Source organism: Nymphalis io, chromosome Z, assembly GCF_905147045.1.
Source record: "Nymphalis io chromosome Z, ilAglIoxx1.1, whole genome shotgun sequence".
NCBI classification, from domain to species: Eukaryota; Metazoa; Arthropoda; class Insecta; order Lepidoptera; family Nymphalidae; genus Nymphalis; species Nymphalis io.
The window spans coordinates 1,502,732-1,524,269 of record NC_065918.1 but is presented as its reverse complement, the minus strand read 5'-3'; the positions used below and the strand labels follow the sequence as shown (position 1 = coordinate 1,524,269).

General features: G+C 32.1%; 3 protein-coding genes across 8 annotated transcripts in view; 2 read left to right on the top strand and 1 right to left on the bottom strand.

Moving 5' to 3' along the window:
* Positions 1-362: 362 nt before the first annotated feature.
* On the bottom strand, positions 363-18,279 carry LOC126780351 (transcription initiation factor TFIID subunit 4). Of its 4 annotated transcripts, XM_050504763.1 has the most exons (11): positions 17,443-18,279; positions 13,667-13,831; positions 11,069-11,263; positions 7,257-7,466; positions 6,937-7,080; positions 6,149-6,271; positions 3,481-3,827; positions 2,944-3,139; positions 1,992-2,168; positions 1,654-1,815; positions 363-1,193 (listed from the first exon to the last, which is right to left on the bottom strand). In XM_050504763.1, exons 1-11 carry the CDS (start codon positions 18,277-18,279, stop codon positions 1,065-1,067), a joined length of 2,685 nt encoding a protein of 894 aa, XP_050360720.1. In that variant the 3' UTR covers positions 363-1,064. The 4 variants fall into 4 exon arrangements, with proteins under 4 accessions (XP_050360720.1, XP_050360721.1, XP_050360723.1 ...); XM_050504764.1 differs by lacking the exon at positions 6,149-6,271; XM_050504766.1 differs by lacking the exon at positions 6,149-6,271 and having other exon boundaries at positions 3,481-3,746.
* The window catches only part of LOC126780356 (uncharacterized), a 200,185-nt gene continuing 192,063 nt past the window's right edge, over positions 13,417-21,538 (top strand). For both annotated transcript variants that reach the window (XM_050504787.1, XM_050504786.1), the window contains exon 1: positions 13,417-13,432. The gene's annotated coding sequence lies outside the window, so the exon portion shown is untranslated. The remainder of the gene's footprint in view (positions 13,433-21,538) is intronic.
* Positions 21,154-21,538, top strand: part of LOC126780352 (H(+)/Cl(-) exchange transporter 5) — a 30,369-nt gene continuing 29,984 nt past the window's right edge. For both annotated transcript variants that reach the window (XM_050504769.1, XM_050504768.1), the window contains exon 1: positions 21,154-21,328. The gene's annotated coding sequence lies outside the window, so the exon portion shown is untranslated. The remainder of the gene's footprint in view (positions 21,329-21,538) is intronic.

Here is a 21,538-nt window from a genome sequence, read left to right as displayed (position 1 = left end):
TTTCTCGAACTGGTGACATATTTATTTTTATATCAATTAGAAAAATAATAATATTAAAACCGCGAGAAAACAAATGGTAGATCTCATTTTAAAGTCATAGACATGTCAGCCAGGGTCACTGGACACTTTCTTTTATACATTATTTTTAATAAGTACCTAATGTGACTTGATTATTAAGATAAACATATTATAAAGTGATTATAAAAACTTCATGGAATCTAAAATTTGACGTTTTTTTTTTTCTTATACATTTTATGAAAACTGCATTTTATAAAAAAGTATATCTTTGACAAAAAATAAAAGAAAGTCCTCAAATTGAATCTGCTAAACTAGGTGTTCGATGTCAAAAGTTGTTTTAACTATTTAAGAATTAAGAGTAACGGTTTATTTTCTATGTTGTATTTTTTTTTTTTTTGCTTTATGTTAGGTTGATCTGACTTTTGTCAAATCTAATTCTGAAATTATTTTACTTCAGCATAATAGTATAGTATCCTACTACCATGTAGTGTAGAAATATAGTTATCCTCGGAACTAATCGCCATGACCGGACCAGAGGTTTAATCTATAGACGCAGCGCGCAAAAGATATCTCACAACACTGCTTTTGCTGTTATATTTATAAACATTCTCTAGTTTCATTTGCCATATAATCGGTTTCGCCTTTAGTGTAGGTAGGATTTAGGTATACAAATATGTAATTAGTTAGCTATATGTACTTACTATGAAAGTACATTTCTATTATATTTACATATTCTTAATCTTTCGCTAGATAGTGTAGACGACTGATTATTTTTACTATACAAAAAAAGTGCTTATATATTTTATTCCATCATAGTCCTTTTAAATGTTTAAGGTTAGAAACAAAAATGCTAATAATTTTCAGAATTTACAAAAACAATACACCAAAACCTACTATGTTATTTTGTAAGTTCAAATCAGTTTGTCATATTGAAATATGAACGTCAACCACGTTCGCTTATTTCAGGCCGCATCACTGACACTGAGTTAAAATTGAGTACTCGTTCCCGATTTTCGTCCACGACGATCGTATCGTCGTACCTGATACTATTTTAAATAGCTGCGGAACAGCATTGGCGAGTGGGATGTCTCCTTCTCTTGCTCGAGAAGGAATATCATATCTCTGTGATTAATGCGCTTGAGACGTGTTCGCAGGGCCAGCTGACTCCGTCCGGACTGTAAACAATTTACAAATTAATGTTACCGAATGTTGCATATAATTAATTAAATGTCGATACAAGAATTTTAGTAATGTATAAATAGTTTTTTTTTTTGTTAAATTATTATCATCCGTATAGCCTATTCTTCCTTCCGAAGAAGGAGTAGATGTAAACAAATCATAAATTTTCATATTTCAAGCGATTTGCTAATAGGTCTGCCATATTATTATTATACTATATTCTACAATACACTATTTCAATTAACTTCTTATATCGACTTATATTTTACTTTTAATATTTCGACAAAAACTTCGCCGAATATTAAAACGCGATATTTTTTGAATCTGTAATGAATAATTAATTGTCAATGTTTGTTTATTTATCTTTACTCCTTTTAAGGTTGAAATAGAATAGGAATACGATTTATTTTCGACCATTGTGAAAAAGGTGATGTAACATCATTGTTTTACACTCACAATTCCACCGGATCCGTGGCTACTAGAGCCAAGAGCACTATCTCCAGAGCCACCTGGTCCGTCGAGACGTGGCTTCTTGCGAGGCCCGATGGCTTGTAAGGCCGTCAAGTTGGCCTCACGCTGTCGTAACTCTTCTAGCTCAGCTCGCTGCATCTCTTTAGCCTGTAAAACAATTATAGAACCGTTATGGCTTCTATTTACATATGATAATTATAACAATATCATTTGAGAGTAGTTTTGCAAAACAATTTACAAAACATTAGCAATTTCGTCTAGACTATAATTTTAATTGTTAACAACCGCATGAGTGCGACTTTTGACTGGCATAAAAATCTTACCTTAGCTTTTAGCTTCGCCTGCTCAGGGTCCTCATTTTTAGAGCGGGACTTGGCAGCCCTGAGCAGCATCTCCCTTTCAGAATCTTCTCTGCGCTTCTTGTCCACTCTGTCTAGCTCTTCAAGGAACTTGAGCTGTCCCTTAACGTCTTGGGTTGTTTCATACCTCAAATCCGACTGCTGATAAATAAAGTAAACAGCGAATTACAGTTAAATCATTACTAGCGATACGCTTATCACACAAAGTCGATACTAACGATAAATTGATTTCATTATATGGTAAGTATAATTCTAAATTAACTATATTTCGCCAAACCGTAGTTGGCGAAATAGTACATATATTATTTATATAAAAATAGATGAAGGCCAAGAGATGCATTTTTAATGTTTAGAGTGAAACATAATTATGTTAACGAACTTTAAAATACATTCACATAGATATTTCATTTTTACTTGTATAAATATACGTCTCCATATGTAAGCAAGATCGTGTGAAATAGCCAGAAGATTTAATGAAAACGGATCATGGTCTTTTCATAGTTTGAAATTAGTCACAGGCTTTTATCAATACGGACTTCACAATATAAATTGTGTTAGTAGTATTAGAGACTAATAGCAATAAAAACTCGTCCTGAGAGATACATCGCCCGTGCTCCGCGGTCGCAAAGCTTGTAAACAATATATACTAGAAAATGCATCTAACATTTTACTTGCAAAGCATCTTAGAAACAATAACCTCACAGTTGCAGATTCAAGTTAGGATCGTGTGACTCGACTTTTATATTTTCATACATATTGTGTATTGAAGAATATGTTTATTTCTAGGGTGAACATATGATTTGGGTTGCAGTTAATGTTTAGCAAACAAAAACACACAACGATATATTTGCATTATTCTATCATGAATACTCAGTATTTATATAATTCCTAAAGTACAATTCATTTTGTCTCTAACCTTGATCAATAAGTCGATCCTATGCTGAGCGATAACGGCCAACTTCTCCACGAGGTTCTTCAGTCGTTCGTGGACTGCATGGCTGAAGATGCCTGCCACTTCTGGCGAAGGCTCGTCGAGACCATGCTTTGCTGCGACCGCCTTCAGTCGCGACTGCATCAGAGACAGCGGTACCAGGTACTCGTCCTTGCATGACCTGAATGAAACAAAGCATATTAATATTCACGAAATTTATTTAAAAAAAAAATAAACTGAAGTATTTCAACTTAACAACATTAGAAATACTATAAATATGGATATTTCTTTAATTTCAACTTTTAGTATGCGAGCGTCAAACCTTGCAACAGAATTTAAATCAAACCCATCACACTAATTGAGGAGAAATTTAGGACACATAGCATGGTGTTGCTTCATTAGTTTAAGTACATCGATTAAATAAATGCTTGCTTTAAATATATATATATATATATATATATATATATATATATATATATATATATATATATATTGTTTTCACTGGATATTTTATTAAAGTACCTGATTTGTGTACCGATCATTTCGGTAGAGCCGAGGATCCTTTGCGTTTCTTCAGCCAAGTTGACGCCACCCATAGCGGCCACGTCGTTGATGTCGTCATCACCCGCCATCTTATCGTCAACGAACGGCTGAGTGAATTGCATTGTTGATTTCTTCTCCTTGTCTTTGAGGAGGGATTTCCCCGCCGTTAACACCGTGGACAGGGCCGATGAGGACGATGTCGATCTCGTGAAGCTGGACTTGTTCACGGGCATCGTCTTACCGACCTTAGATACATTCAGTTTCGTATGAACAGGTATGTTCTGCAGAACTGCTATCGTACCGCCCGCTTTGGGTGGCGGCTTTTGCTGGAATATTATTAAGATTCTGATTATACAATACCGTAGATATGTATTCACAAAAGTGATATTCAAATTTATACAAAGTTATTTTCAGTATTACTTTAATTAATTAAAAAAAAAACATTTATTCTATTTAATTTTAGTAAAAAAAGTTTTCTATACTTTGAATAAATTTTGACGCAAATAGTTTAATTTATATTTTATTAAACATGCAGCAGAAAAGTCAATATTTATTTATGAATATTATACTGTACCTGCAAAATATATTTTACAAAAGAAAAAAAAATTAACAAACTACGACCGCATCAATGATAACAATTACCGATGCCATAATATTAAATATTTCTACACATTGTGCGTATAAATTATATTAAGGTTAATATAAAAAAAAAATCTCTTGAAATTCACTACGGCATGCAATAGCTTATTATTACATTATTATAAACATCTATAAACAAAATTTACAGATTACTTATTTATATACGACATTCGACAGCGACTATATTCGACATTTAAAGAACTGAAATACCGTTACGAAAAGAGAAACATAATTTTTTTTTAATTTGTATTTCTAATATATATCATCTGTAATTTTTATTTATACATAACCAAACAATTTCTTATAACTATAAAAAAAAAATGAACAAATAGACAATAAAAATCTAGAAAAAAAAAATATATTGGTGCACGTTCTAATTTAACTGTAAAATAATTCATTATAAACAATACAAAATCATCATAATTTTCGTTTAAACTTAAAAATATGTTATCATAAATAATAAAGACAAGCGTTGATAACAAAAAAAAAAAAAAAAAACTAAATGATTAGCGATAGTTAAAGTAACATTAACTTAATTCTACATGACATGTACAACTAACACCGATTACTTCTACTGCAACGTCGAGCCATAAACTAGGAAATAATGAGCATACAATTATATTTATGCGATAATACAATAGTATGTAAAATGATTATGATTCGCTAATCAATACGATATAATGTTATATATTTTTTTCACTCTTTATTCATAACATTTAAAATATTATTATTTTGAAAATATTTTACGTGATTAATTACGTTTGTAACCTGTTAATACAATACCTACATCTCATTTTTAATGTGTTATTCAATTTTTATAAAGGGATTAATCATTTCATCACCCACGTTTGTACTGATCATATTTTTTGGTAGATAGGTGATCGGAGTGCGCTCCGTTGGAGTACATATATATGTATAAATGTAATAGGCCTCTATTTCCTGGACTTAAATATTCATCTGGAAAATAGAATATCTCATATTTCCTGGTCGTATTTAGTATAAAACCCAATGTTTTGCTCATTATAAACTAGAAAGCCACTTTAACAATAAAAAAAAAACGACACATCTACAAAAAATATAAATTCGTAGAGCTGTCCGGAATCATTCGCAGTGAACTGCAATTTTACAAATTTTGCTAAATACATAAAAACGTGTATAAAATGGCCACACTTGACAATTATATTCAGAAACAAAATATATTATATAATCATCAACAAATATATATAATCATTGTTCTGAAGTGACAAGTCGCCGTCAATAAGACATAATATATATGAACTATTAAATCCTCTAGTTATAAACTTATGACGCTGAACAACATGCTTCATGAACAATTTGAAAGGAGCGTCGTTCGGAGAAAACTTTAGCGAAACAATTTACACCGTTTTTTTCGCTGTTTGTTTTCTAGTTTACATATTTTACAAAAATATTTATAATATTAATATTTCTTTGTTGCATAAACCTTATATTATGTTTTGACAAATATTTAAAAATCGACATAGTTACGATAAATTTTTGATTTTCCTGAATGATTCCGAAAACTCAATTAACCCTCGTATTAAAAAGATAATTGGCGTCTATGTGTCAGAATAGGGCTGCCATCCCCTTATATATAAAAATCGAGATATATCGGTATAATGAACATCGAACGTAACTTGAATATTATTTTACACAAATATTATTAGTAAGTACATTAAAATAAATAGCTTAATAAATTACTTTTCATTGTAGCCCAGACTTCTATTTCCAAACCGTTTTGTCTTACCTCCGTCTTGGGTTTCATTATAAAGGTTTGGACAGCAACCCTATAGTACACAAGATAATGCCAGTGACGTATTTTCCTAAGGTTCTAGGGGACGTTCGTCCGAAGGGACACATCGTAGTATTTATTCGTCTCATAGCTTTTTTGTTTTCATTATCGAGTAATGGGGCGGCCGATTATTTTTGCTAAGAGCAAAAAAATTCAAAAATACGTCCCTGGACAATGCATACGAGGGCACAGACAAACCTGCGCGACACTCTGCACGGCTATGTTAACCGGTATCGGTGAAGGCGGTTGGGGCGGGATCATTGGCATCACGGGGGGCAGGAGGGGCGTGAGAATGGGGCTCGAACTCCCCTCGTCATCTAGCTGCCACAACCACGACTTATAACTATGTCACGTTCCACTAGTTCATTAAAATTTCTTTATATACAACCTTTGACACATGTCAGTAATAATGCACTGCGTGATGCTTTTCATATTCCACGAGCCAGTATGTACGCTTTCTGATATTTCGGTATAGCTCGAACCACCATCGGCATGATCGACATTTCGATTTATGTTATTTTTGTTATGAACACTAACAGCCTTTTATCTTTTAAATGTTATTATCGTATCGTTCATTAAAAAAATTAAACAATTCTGATATTATTTATTATAAAAGTATTAATATCGTGCTCAGTATACTTATGCTGAGGTCGTGGTAACTGTTAGCATTATGTCATTAGCGTAGCATTAATAGTATTATGTGACCTGATTGTAATAATGCCATTAAAGCAATGCAAGCGTTTCACTACGCTGCCTACCGGTTTTACATGTTGTGTGATGTTTAATTATATTTTGAAAATAATTGGAAAGCAAGTCAATTTGTCAGACAAAACTGTCGGTTAATCTATACACATAATAAAACTGTAATTTCAAAATGTTATCGAAATTAATTTGTTTTTTTTTTTCATTCACATTTGCATTTATAATTATTGTTAAACATAAAAAAAAGTTTGTAATATTATTTCATAATCAGCTAAGCATCTTACCATTGAAATGCTAGAGGAGGCGAGTACCGGCTGCGGCGTAGGTCCGGTAAGAGTTGAGAAAGCGACATGGGGTAAGGGAGGGTTTATGCCTTCGATCACCAGTTCTTTTATAACCAAGGATTGCCTTAGTAGCGGTAAGCTTTTCTGTGGAAAAAAATGTATATCGAATATAAAACGTACATAATCAACAAACAAAGACCAAAGTTAAACATTAACTTTCCAATATCCTTATGTTTATTAAGTTTTTCATAAATATATGTATAAATAATTATACATTTATTTATAAATAAAAAAAACATAGGACTGCTAATGAGACTTACCTTAAGGAATCCTATTAAACATGGCTGGGGGCTCGCATTGAGCAAACGTTCGAGCCTATCACAAAACTCTTCAGGCTCCACCTGGGCGTCTATCAGTTCTTGGATAAGGTTCCTCACATTCCGCTCGACCGACTTTGGCTCTTTGCTGGACAGATCTAGCAGATTGGCAAGAAAATTCCTGCATTTCTCCTTCGTGTTGTCTAGAGGTTTCTGAGAAGATATATTTATGGATGACGAAATTTTCAGATTTCACACAAAAAAGAATTTAAAGAACGTCGAAATATGAATCCTATTTTCCAATGTTGCAACTACTTTCTTGTACGCGTGTGTCGGTAGTGCACGTCGTTCAGTAATTACAATGTTTGTATGTAATTGGTATAGTATAGTACAAACCATCGCTATAACAATGTATATTTGTCGTTAATGTACACTGGCGTCAACTTCTGGGAGCAAGACGATTGTCTTTCGCAAAATCAAAAATAATGACGGTAAATCGATAAGAAAATCCAGTCCAAATAACAGACATTGTCATCATACGTTTCAACAGTGAAATGCCGATAGTTACAGTAGCATCAGGTATAGTTCATTTTAAAAATTGTACGAAATTCGGAAGTAAGTCATAGCAAAAGAAGTTTTATTCGAATTTTGTATTTAAATACTAAATGTGTCAAAATTATTTTTTTATATTAAAATACTCTCGGTCTTATTTTAAATACATTATGAGCAAACCTTCATTTTTCGTTGGAAATGATTTACTTATGCTAATATATTTTACCATGTTCACGTTGCTGATATACATTGCTAAAATCGAAGTCGTTACGCCGGTGTCATCGGGCTATCGTACGATATTTTATAATGGTTTTCTAAACAGTATGTAGCAGTGCGTCTTCTATATAAAAACGTTCTAACAGAAAGGATGCAATCATTCCATATGCGAACTAAACAAATCACATCGCAAAAGACTCCTCGCTTTCGTACCGCGATAGTCATCACAGAGTCATTACGCGTGCAATTCGCGCAACACTCCTGATTTGCCACCTGGAATCAAGTTAATGTCGAAAAAATTAAAATATTACTTTAAAAACTTGTAACTTTCTTATTCAAAAACATCTTACGATTTTCGGTTACTCCTAAAATCTTGATTACATCCAGTTTAATCAAAATGAAAACTACCTCATACGTAATAAATTGAAAAGGTCCGATTCACTCTCCTTTATATTTTGATGTAAGATTTATTCAAAGAGTCGATTCTTGTATCCACGATGTTACCTCCTCCACCTGTACACTGACACTGGCTCACGCTACTCGTCGCATCTGGACGCAATTCAAAGTAATTTATGTCACTTAATGATAGTGACTGTGAAGGGTCAACGCAATAGCTCATGATTGGCAATAATTGGCATCGCGATCGCATAATAAATGGTGAATTATATCATCAGTCATTTGCTATACGATATATCCGCTCATATATCTCAATTTGTACTATTGACGTTATTATTATTTTATTTACGCAAAATAAATATTCAGAAATGATATGAATTCAGTAGTATTTAGTTGAAACAAACCCTTTTATAATAAATAATAATTATTTGATATATATTTCGTATATATCTCGAAAGAGGCTAACGGTTTGGCTCAAATTTTATATTTAGATAAAGTTTTTCTTTTAAAGTTTATCGATATAGGTGTACTTTTTTTTGTATTAATTATTTATTAGACCCGTTCGTCCATGTACTACAATAAAATGTATAGTACTATAATTATTCTGTATTAGTGCATACGTATCATGCCCATTTATCTTCAATAGCCATAGTCCCACGATTGCTACGCACGCGCTCAAAATCAATTATGGAGTTGTATTTAAGGCGAGATTTACACAGAATTCGGTCATTTTTATTGCGTCAATGCCCAATGCAATTCAAGTTGTCACCGACAAATATTGGGTCCGGAATATGACAGTAAAGGGTAAAATGATATATGAAGTGAACAGGAATTAATATCGTCAATTTTCATATGGGAAAATGATTAACAATCAGTTGTTAATTCTTTTTAATTTAAGCAAGTCGGCGATCAAGTTACCCCTCTCCACGTTCAGAAACAGCTGGCCTAAGTTTCACAATTTGTTCTTGAAAGTATCCTTTACGCAATGTTCAACTTAACGTCGAAGAAACCATATAATTTAAAACAAATTCTGAGTCACGACAATTTTCGTGATGAAAATGATGAATAATGAAAATATAATAATAACAAAACTTTTATATTGATTAGTTATTTTTTAGGACGCACTTTTTTTTTCATTTATACCCGAAAGACATGATTAAATTACAATATAGGTCATCTATCGTCATCTCTGTATATGGGTGATCGGCATTGTGAGAATTATAAACAATTTATACGTTATGTCCCTTACACTGGGCTCATTCGCGCTATCACGGGCACATAACAAAAGACCACAATCTTTAGATACTTAATAAGTAATACATTATAACAAGAAGTATCGGAAATCAGACTTAATATATATAATAGTCATTATAGTATGCATCTCACATAAATACAATCGTTACTACAGCAGCACAAAATTTAGTTTTTACTTAGTATTAAATACTTAGCACGCAGCTGTTTGTAATATGCCAGTGTCATTTGGAATCTTCTGTATCGTTCACTTACGTTTTGAGAGTACTTTGATCTAGGGTGCTGCAACGTCGTAGAGCGGGTGTCACTTTCAGTCCCCCGATAAATGTCCGAGGAATACGATAAATGATATTTTCCACACACCGTGTACAAAAACTGACATAGCAAATCAGGCATCTATTAGAATATGTTTGAAATATAACACCGTCGCAAAAAATATTCCGGGCCTTGATAAAATATGCGATTCTCTAAGTTCATTTAAAAAATGTTAAACTGATTAGATTAAGTTTATTGGATAATGTGCTTTCTGAATTTTGCATTTCTTTTTATTTTATTTTAATTAAATGCAACTAGCATTTAATTGTGTGAGTTATGTACACTTGTTATTGTTACTACGTTAATATATAATATATACTGTTAGTGTAATCAGTATGTACCACCTACCCAGATAGGCTTAAGTAAGGCCCTATAACCAATAACGTCGATGTTGTTCACAACTAACCTAATGACAATTACATCATTTTTCAATCAATATACCTATAATTGCTGTTGAAATACTTGCAATAAAACGCGACCTACCGTAATGGGACTTCATTCATTACCTTGTTCCTATTTAACTGTTTTTAAAAACTGAAATTGATACAAACTATTTATACGAAATTTATTTAGTGTTGGAATATATATGTATTAGATTTTTCGATACATACAAAGAAGTACTAGTATAAGTAGTATATGCACAAAATATATATTTACTGGAAAAAAAACTAAGAACTTCCGACGTTCCGAAACATATTCTATTTTAAAAAAGACCCTAATTTCCAGAGACACTTTTTTCGCCATACATTATTTATCCTACTAGGGTAAGTCCATTGAAAATACAAACATAACGGAGTCATTTAACTCTTACTTATGAGAAACTCTTGAGCAAAATTTCAAGATCCTTGGCACAGTACTTTGATCTATGAGCTGAGAGACGAGAAGTCAATCAGTAAGGGAACTTTATATGGACTTAAATATATAAAAGTATATAAGAAAGCGAAACACGGCAATAGTTACGAAAAAACAAACTATATGATAACTTCTATTCCTAATAAGCAATTATTTTGAACTACATAATGACCAATATCAGCTTCTACTAAAAGCGATGATTTAATTATCAAACATTATCGTGTACCAGTTACCTGTGTTGTCACAGTGGGCTGTAGGGGCTGGGGTGAAGGGGTTGGGATGGTCGTCACTGTGGGGAGCGGTACCGGCGTGGCGACAGGCCCAGGCGGCATCTGCCCTGGCATCTGATTTGCCATCTGACCTGCCATTTGATTTGCCATCTGGCTGGGGGAAGCGATGCTAGTCGACACCGTTGCTACGCCTGGGTGCTAGACAGAAAAAACGAGGATATTTAAAATCTCGCATCCTTGCGTTGTTTTATAACTAATCAAAATCCGTGCAGAAAAACCTATTAAGCCATAAACAACTTTTTATTTACAAAAAAAAAAAAATATCTGTCGATGCGAACGCGTACTGTTCGCGCGTATTCCATAAATTTTAAAATAGAATTTGATATGGCTTTTTATTTAGCGTTTCCAGACTAATTCAAGGCTGCATGCACTTTTTTCGACTGATTAAAGTCGGATAAGGAAGCGTAGTAGAAACCTTTGTTTAATAATTTAAATTTATTAAATAAAGTAGATACCGCTAAAATATACGAAATCTGCGAAATGTTTCATAAAATAGGACTTTTTTCATTTTATTTATCAAAACTATATATTTTTCGGCACTATTAACACATTTATTCGTGCTTGTCCTTAATTTTAGTTTCAACAACAAGCTTTCTATACACCACACTTAGTACGGTACTATTACTTTCATGATTCGAACCATTTTATTCGCGTTCATCGCAATGTTTTTTAATACACATACATACACATAGCTATGTATGTATGGCCCTCTCCCTGAACACACACAACTCCTGACTTTACCTTACAATGACATCCACCACATTTCACCACCATACGTAAGTTTTAGAGCATTAATATAAATTGCATGGTTACTTTATTTATATATATACGAAATATATATACGTAAGTCGCTTTTAAGTTAAAACGTTATACAAATAATGAATTCTAAAAATGAGTAGCATTTATAAAGTTATGAGATTTCATCCGCCTAATTTCTATCACTTTGGTAGGTGGTAGGGCTTTGTGCAAACTCGTCTGGGTAGGTACCACCCATTCATCAGATATTCTACCGCAAAACAGCAGCACTTTGTATTGTTGTGTTCCGGTTTGAAGGGTGAGTGAGCCAGTATAATTACAGGCACAAGGAACATAACATCTTAGTTCCCAGGTTGGTGGCGCATTGGCGATGTAAGCGACGGTTAACATTTCTTACAATGCCAATGTCTATGGGCGTTATTGACCAGTTACCATCAGGTAGCCCATATGCACATAGGTAGGCGTACACCTATATTATATAAAAAAAACTTTATTAAACCAAAATTTAAATAACAACTCGTACTCGTGTATCCTACATTATAATTGTTGTGAATAAAACTCTTTGATGTAGCTAGTTGTAAAATTAATCACTTCAAAATAATTTTTGAACGATCCCGCGTGATCTTGGTGTGTGAACTAGAAACCTGTGACAGAAACTTGAACAAATAATTCATGCAATACGAGCAAACACGTGCACAATCGCAAGCGACAGCAAACAGTCGAGGAAAAGAAAACTAATATTGAAAACAATAAAGTAAGTACACACATAACGTTTAAAAACTTAAACAATGTGCGCGATACATCGTGGGTTTTAAATATAAAAATATGTTCGTTATAAATAAAACTCATGTTTATCTGCTAACAATTTACCTGTCTTAATGTCGAGATATACAAAGCTTCTATATATTAAATATAATAACGTAGTATATACATAAAATTACGCATATATTAATAACTGTAGTGGCCCCTAATCGCATGTAGTTCACAAACGTAGCATTTATAATATTAATACAATAAAGTGATACGGTATTAAAACAAACGGACACAAGCACATTGTATAAAAGCAGTACATCATTAAGCTTCGTTATAATTTTATCTTAATAAGGCACTGCGTGCAAGACTCACTCTTTTGCATGGACCACGAGCGCTTACTAAGTGTTATGCTCGAATTACATCGTCCTCTAGCTTCACGCATTTTCATTTTTACAATAATTTATATAAAATATAACATATTAAGTATAGAGATATAATTATCTTTCGTTTTAATTTTTTTGCATATTGTGCTTTCTCGCATGCGTGTGAGTTGATTCCCTCACCCTAAAAATTGCTAAGCGTTCTATGCGAAGCCGTGATTCCGGGATGATGTTATGTACTGGTTTTATTTAAAACGTCGTCCAGGGTGTTTGTTAATCTATGATTATTGCGTAAAACGAGATACGCGAATATCGGGATCATTTAACGAGCAAATAACGAACGAATAAAATTCAGAAGACATATCATCATAATGACTCGTGAATGACCTCGCTCATGAAACTTCGCCTGATATTCGTGCATTTATTTAAAAGTATAAGTTAATAATAATTAGTATTTTTAATATAACCAATGACTGGAACGAGTTCCGGTTGCGTCTTACCTTGTTAATTACCTTATGACATGCACCGCCACCGTAACTGTACATGCACGATTCGTTTGAAATTGGACAAATAAATGTAACGTCAAAGGGTATCGCGTTGTCCAATCTCATAGGCCGATGAATGGGGTGGCGAAGTTTCTTTGCCTACTTACTGCCGGCACAGTCGACAGCCGGAGCGTCTGCGGCTGAGGCGCCGTGAGAGTGCTGGCCGCGGGCGCGGGGCCGACCCTCAACAGCTGGTATTGACCATTCTCAGTCTTTAACAACAAATGACCCTGTTGCCCCTGTTGTAGACTTTGAAGTGTTTGCAGCGTTATCTAAAAATGAACGCGTCGTTTCAATTTTTACTATATGTCATGAACGAGTCTCGTTACCGTTGCTGGTCTCAACGTCCGTATATGAATCTAAGCAAATTAATTATTACATAACACAATAAACATACAAGAAGTGCAGGCGATGATAGTGAATAGGTTACCTGTAATGTGGGTTTGTTAGATGTGTTGAAGCATGTTGAATATAATACAATTAGTTGGTTTATCTTATAACAACAAGCACCATTGTAAAACCTACTATATAATACAAAATGATATAAATTTCATATGATTACATTTCGCATCATAACAAATACATTACGTATATATATATATGACTCCAAGAAGTAAATAAAAATACTTATCTTAATTAAAACTATAACGTTTTTAACATTGATAAGAATGACATCAAAATATAAATAGCATGTGTTGAATACTTTGACATAGACATATGATGAGAAATACAATAACATAATGAAATTTATGTTAATTGCTAAATTATTACACTCAATGTATTATATATTAATTAATGTTTTCTTTACATCACTCTGACATACGAAATATAATATTTATCATCCAATGATCTTTTTGTAAATCAAAAATCATTATAGGATTTCAATTAAGGTGACATATTAATTGAGTCCAGAACACTTATTTCACTCTACATATATTCCATTTCATAGCAATTTTTACTACTGAGAAGTACTAACGAAAGTACTAAGAAGTCGTTTAGCATGTTTTGAATAATAAAACACAGTAATCCTCTATAACGTTCTATAAACATGATTATATCAAGTCATTCACATCTTTACATTTTGCACTAATTATAATAATAAATCACTATAAATAAAAAAGTGTCTTAATTATAGAAATCACTATTGAAGATTATCAACAATCAATCTTTTCTCGATTTAATATTCAGTTTAACACCCGTCTTATCTTTACATTGAAATATAACAAGTATATTTAAAAAAAAAAACTTTATACCATCAAAACACTTCCAATCGGTTTTTGTATCTCAACAGTTTATATAAATTATATTTACATTAAATATTGCCCTGTTATACTGATTTCAGACAAAGCTAACGTTTACGATATCAAATGTCCGAACTGTGTAACAGAAATCGATATTTTAATACGAAAATAGACATCAGTCAAAAGTATACAATGTTGCAATGATGCAATTATTTTGATCCTATATCGATGTATAAAATAGATGTGTAAGGTATCAGCTATATCGAATACAAAAAAAAAAAACAACAACTAATAAATTGTCCACATCGCGGGAGAAGAATCAACAGGCTATCGGCACCTTTCGGACAATAATCAAATACTCGAAATAGTAAAATCACGTCAATATTTAATAATTATGTTTAAATTTACAAAATATTTAAATTATTACTCGTCGATCATTCGATCCGCTGATATATTTCGTAAATATCGTGTTTTCATTCGATAGCAATCGGAATTTATGGCGCCATTTTAATAGTTCGATTTATCTGTACGACACATCCGATATTTATGACGGACATCATGTGAAAACAATAAAACAAAACTTGTTCAAAAAATCGCTTTTCGTAAATTAAGTCGCCAAGTTTCGAAACGAAAACTTATGCATTTAGCTTTGACATAAATCGTAAGGGCTAAACTTCCGCCATTCAAAGCGGTATTGATTGTATCCTTATCACTTTGTTAGATTTACATTTTCACTCTATGGATCGCTGTACTCCTTGTCTATACACAAGTTACATACAAATATTTTATTTATTTGTAATTAGCATACCAAATTGTGATCGCGTGCAATAATTCCTTATCATTTTCTATTATTTAGAACCAAATAACGCGTCGTGAAAATTTTGATCGATAAACATCACAAAAAGGTGAAAAATGGGTACACAGCTTTTATTTAAAAGATAAATATTTCGACTTTTATAGGAAAAAAAATTCTTCTATACAAATATAATATACAGGAAGGATGTAAGCAAGTAATCATGGCAATTTGTTCATATTCATCTGCACATAGGGGTCAATTTGTATAACACTAAAATAATGCAAAAATGCAATTAATCCCGTCAATGGGGTGTTTGCACTTATAGAAGGAAACAGTTTGTTGAAAACATAGACATATAACATATAAATTCAAAAATTTAAGACGTATGAATCACAAGAAGCTTTTCATAGATCTACTATTCAAAATGAATACTATTAATAGTACGTATATAACATATTCAGTTGCAATTTTCTCTCGAGGTTTTCAATGGCCTATAATCAAATATTAGTATGTAGTCCATATTATTTGTAGCGTTTCGGATAAATGATTTATTATTTTGACATATGAAATATTTACACGGATACAAATGAACCACACATGCATAATAATTAAATTTTAAACGGTACAAGTATAGATACACACACCAGTGTTTATTTGGAATGTAACAATTAAGTCTAACACTGCATTAGAAAGCATGGGTCAACATGAAGAAGGCAGTACACAAAAGCAATACAGGTATAATTATTGCACAATTTATGTATAACATAATCCTATATGTTACGAAACTTAAAATAAATGCTGTGGAATAGTTTTAAGAGGTTTATGCTCCACAATCAAGCAAACATGTTTTGTGCAATAGAATCTGTGAGACCCATAATTAATTTCTTGCAATGAAGAGAAAAAGTGGTAACCATCTATTTATTAAAATGTTTATTTTATTAGTATAAATTTTTAAATGGAGAGAAATGACACTCATAGCACTCAAAGGGTACTGTGTTATTACAGTGTAAAAAATTGGATAGCAAATTTACATTATGAAATAAAAGAATTAAAACTATTTTGGTTTTAATTTACAATGTTTTCGAAGAAAATTATTTTATTTGACCATTTTATTAAATATTCTCCATGGAATGTTTGTTATATTTAATAAAAAATATATATATATACATATATATATAAATGAATTTGATGCATACAAGTTAAATTAATGATTTTTATAACATGAAAAATGAAACCTCTTATAATACATATATATACTAAACTTAAGAAGGTAGTTTTATTTAAGTGTAGTTATTACAAATAGCTTTTAAAGTAAATTTTAAATTAAACATTTCACAAAGGCAAAAACTACACTCTTAAGAATGTCTTAATCGCAATATTTAATTACAAAATGATTGTTTATTAAGAAAAAACATTAATTTGATTGTGTTGCAATAAAAACAATGATATTATTTACAATAAAGTTACTACCCTTAATAATTTTACTTTTTCATAGCTTTAATCGTGTTTACTTTCCGCAAAGTTACATTCTACAATATGGAATAGGCTAAATTTAGATCTGACGTAAATATCATATAGTATGTTGTTGCGAGTTGAGCATTTTTATGCAAAAATAAACTGAACCAACTGAAAACAAATTGAGTTTTGATTTGAGAAAATGAGAAATATAAATGCGCACAAGCAAGGTTTAATATATTTATAAGGTTATTTTGTATTTCATATTGTGATTTATATATTTCGCATAATGGAGTTTTAATTATGAGTCTCCTGAAGCATTTACATTGAATAATGAATAACCAAGGCATGAAGTGCTCATCGTACAACATCAAAATGAATGAAAACTTACTCCAGGGGCAGCTGCTCTTGTTCCCACCACCTGTGGAGTCCCAATAACGACTCGCGGAGATACCGTAGCTACAGACTTCTGTGCCGCAACTGCTGGAGCACCCGGTCGCATATTCAATATCTGCACATTGGGCAAAATAGCAGGTTGTGCCGTACCCAAATTCTGCGTTGTAACTACCACGTTTTGCCCTCCTGGCTTATTTATAGTCATAACATTCGGTATAGAACCAGGAATGCTAGAATTCACTGACATAGGCACTGTAACTATATTAGGTTGCATGCCAACTTGACCAGACGTTGTACCCTGTTTTAAAACCAAAGGAGGTTGCATACTAATCGTTTTGTTCCCAGATTGAGATACTACACTACTTCCCTGTATTGAATGTACTATCTGCGCCTGGGACGAAGACAAATTAACACAACTGTTCGAGATAGACCGAACTGTATACGGTGTATTACTATCTGACACAGACAAACTTTGTACTTGCGTACTAACTTTTAAAGGTTCACCGTTATTTGAAACACTTTGAGATAAGTTTGCTTGTGACACAAATGATGTTGGGACACTAAATGATGCACATGAAACGAGTGATGGTTGAAAGTTTACACAACCTATTTCATTATCACTTTGGTCCTGACTATATTTTTGTCCATTAATGGTATTTGCACTTGAAGTAATATTAAGATGATTAGGAATAACATTTACTAAATTGTTCTGTGATGATATTGACGAAACGGACGTCACTAAATGATTTTCAAGCGAACCCACGATCGCGTTTACTGCATTCTCATCAACGTCTATAGACAAAGCTTGCTCTAAAAACTCGGCTGACGCCATTTTATATTAATCGGCGGATATAGCTAGTGTTGCACTAATATGAAGCAAACCGGTAAAGTTAATTTTTAGCGGTTTTCATTTCTTCTATCAAAATAAAAACAATGACATTATATTAAAGTTAATTAAAAAAAAACCAATCGAAGTTTTAATCTTTTCGCAATTATAATGTCGAAATTGCTTGCTCATTAATTCAGACTTTAGGACATTAGGCATGTATTTTATGTTTTACATGTGTACCACCTACACTATATGTATTGTAAAACCTTGGTTATATTTCTGCAAGTGGCAGTGGAAAATGGGATGCTCATTTTCATTCGTATTCAGTTTTTAAATGATGTTTATAAATCAAAAATTCACAACCAAATTACATACTAAAGCCGAGAATATACAGAACAATTATACATACATTACATACTAAAGCCGAGAATATACAGGACAATTATGCCGACCCAATACCCAGACAAATGTGTACTAGTCATTTGCATGTTTTAGTCCTTGATGGTACTAGCCGACCAAATGAAAACGACCATCTTATTGGGTTCGTTGTATGCGCTAACAGGAATGTTCGCATTGCGCATGACTATATTATAAGATCTTATATTTTTGAGTTACGGTGGCGGTATGGCATAGAAATTAAATTAATGCATTTTCGATTCTAATACTTACAATAAAATTTACACACCTTTTTTTTGATTGATTACTATTACTTATTAATTTTTAAAGAATATAATAAATATTCAAGAATAAACTGGCATTGAAAATTGTTTGAACAAGGTAAAGTTTTCGTTGGTGTTTGAAGCCAAATTATTCGTTGTCAGCCAACTCAGCGAAAACTTATATTTTACATCGTCATCATTAGGTAGTGTTTTTCCTATCAACTTTTCAAGTATATGGAACACTTCCAGAGGTAAAATCCGTCTTTACTTAATAATATTATAGATGCAAAAGTGAGATTGTTTGTTTATTTGTAAAGGTTTTATGTCTTAACTACTCGACTGAGAATCATGAAATTTTGTATAAATGTTCTTAGATACAAAATAGCGCATAGGATACATTACATCTGCCGCATCACGCGCGGAAGAAACCGTGGGTGAAAACTACTTATTATATAAATCGTATGATTGACGAACTTACTGTGATTAAAAATAAATTGCTTTACAGATAGCAAAATAATAAGCAAACTCAGTTTTGGAGATGAAATGGTCTTACTTTGTCCTTCTATTAGTGCGTTTAGAAAGTTATTTTAAAGTGAGTCACGTGGGCTAATATATACCTTCGAATAGAGCGAACTACTCTAAGGCCAACGGAAAGAAATGTGTGATTCGTCCTCAGTATTCGTTAATTGAGTACATGGAGGAGTTAAAAGGGTAGCGGAATTTTAAATATCTTGAACTTTTAGTAACTGACAATTAGTCTAAGGTAAAATTCATTATTATATTATTTTATTATGGTATTTTGGTGGTTCATTATAATATGTTGTCCTGCAAGTTTGAGCTGTACATTAATGAAATAAAATTTACGCTTTTAAAGGAAAAGTATGTAAAACCAAACATTTTACATGTGCAGCCTGTGGGTTGGATATATTACTTATAATTACTATTACCACCGTATAGTATAATAACGGTTTCAGAGTCCTGTTTTACGGGATTGCTACTTCATACTTCATACATCATCATACAAAGCTAGTTGATTGAATTGAAATGATTGACGATTACGATTACAATATGTAATCATTAATCACAATTCCAGTATAACGAAAGTATTTAACGACAATCTTAAATACAGAATTATTTGGAAGACACCACAGTGACTAGCATTGGTAAGCAAAATAAATAATGACAACATGAAAATAATACATATTACTTTTACTATTTTTTATTGATTACGTTGGTTACATTAAGGTTTTACATTAATTAGAATTTTGACGTTTATGACTTGTATTTTGCATTCTCGTTACACTTAAGTTGTTCTGCTCCTACGTGATATTATGTTATATTTTACATATTTGTGAGTTTATAGATAGGTTATAACAGTATTTTATAGCAGTATTTCTTAGCAATTGCATCAATAGGCATTGCTAAGGGACCAAAGCGTTAAGAAAAACAAAATATTTTCTCATAAAGTTTCTCTTACCGCATACTGTAACCAATTCTTAATTTAAAAGTTTCTATAGTTGAATTAATTCGAAGTCGTAAGTGAAGTTTTTTATAAATATATTTTTCATATGCTGCTTTTTATTGTATCAATCATTTATATTAATTATTTAGTGTTAAAATGTGATACTCATAACATTGGTACAAGGATCATTCCTTGTATGTTCATACATACACTAATTACTCCTGTTGCTCGACTGCATTGAGTACATAGAATTAGTAACTCTTTTGTGGAGCAATATATACGATTATACAACAGGATGCCGAAAGCGTCCAAAATGCTTCAGCAGCTAAATTAAAAAAAATGTAATGTAAAGGAACGCTTGTGAGTTAAAGGTATATCCAATTAATAATTTTTTTGGATGATATTCACAATATGTGCGTGAATGATACGATCGCCTCCAGGCTATTTCTTTTTTTTTTACAAATTGTAAACGAAACATGATACAATAAATCTCGCTGATTTCTTTTTACTGGTTCTTCTCAGGGCCGGGTATTGATTTTGCAAACCGGTGTTAGTTCTTGGTTTGACTATCAATAAGTCAGTTTAATGTTGAATAAAGTATTTTGTTTTTTTTTTTTTTATATTTGATTAATAATAGTCAAATGGTGATTATCTACGTGTAGACTAAGCTTAATTAAAAAATCCAACTCAAGTGTCAAAAGCGAAAAGTTGAGGTGTCATGTCGATGTTATGACAAAGACAAACTACAAACTGACAAATGCATTCATCGTTGCTTTCTACCACGAATCAAAACTTGTTTGATTTTTGCCGTAAATAGTAATCTGCGTCGCAATATTCCTGTTGTGCCGTTAAAAAGTTTTCTTGTTGATTATTGCTCTGATTACAAGTCTGTGAAATTAAATAATCTTTCAAAATGTTCACGACTATCTAGGTTAGTGTTTATTTAAATTTAACTTGACGAAGTGGGTTATTTTTAGACATATGTAGTTATAATTTTCGTCGATTAGGATTTCGTTCTTAGGTTAAAATAATACATATTTAGTGTATATATGTAAATAAATTAATTAAAACAGATTTTTTATCATATTTTCAAATCGATTAAATGGGGGCGTTGCGAATTCAAAACTTACAACGAATCGGT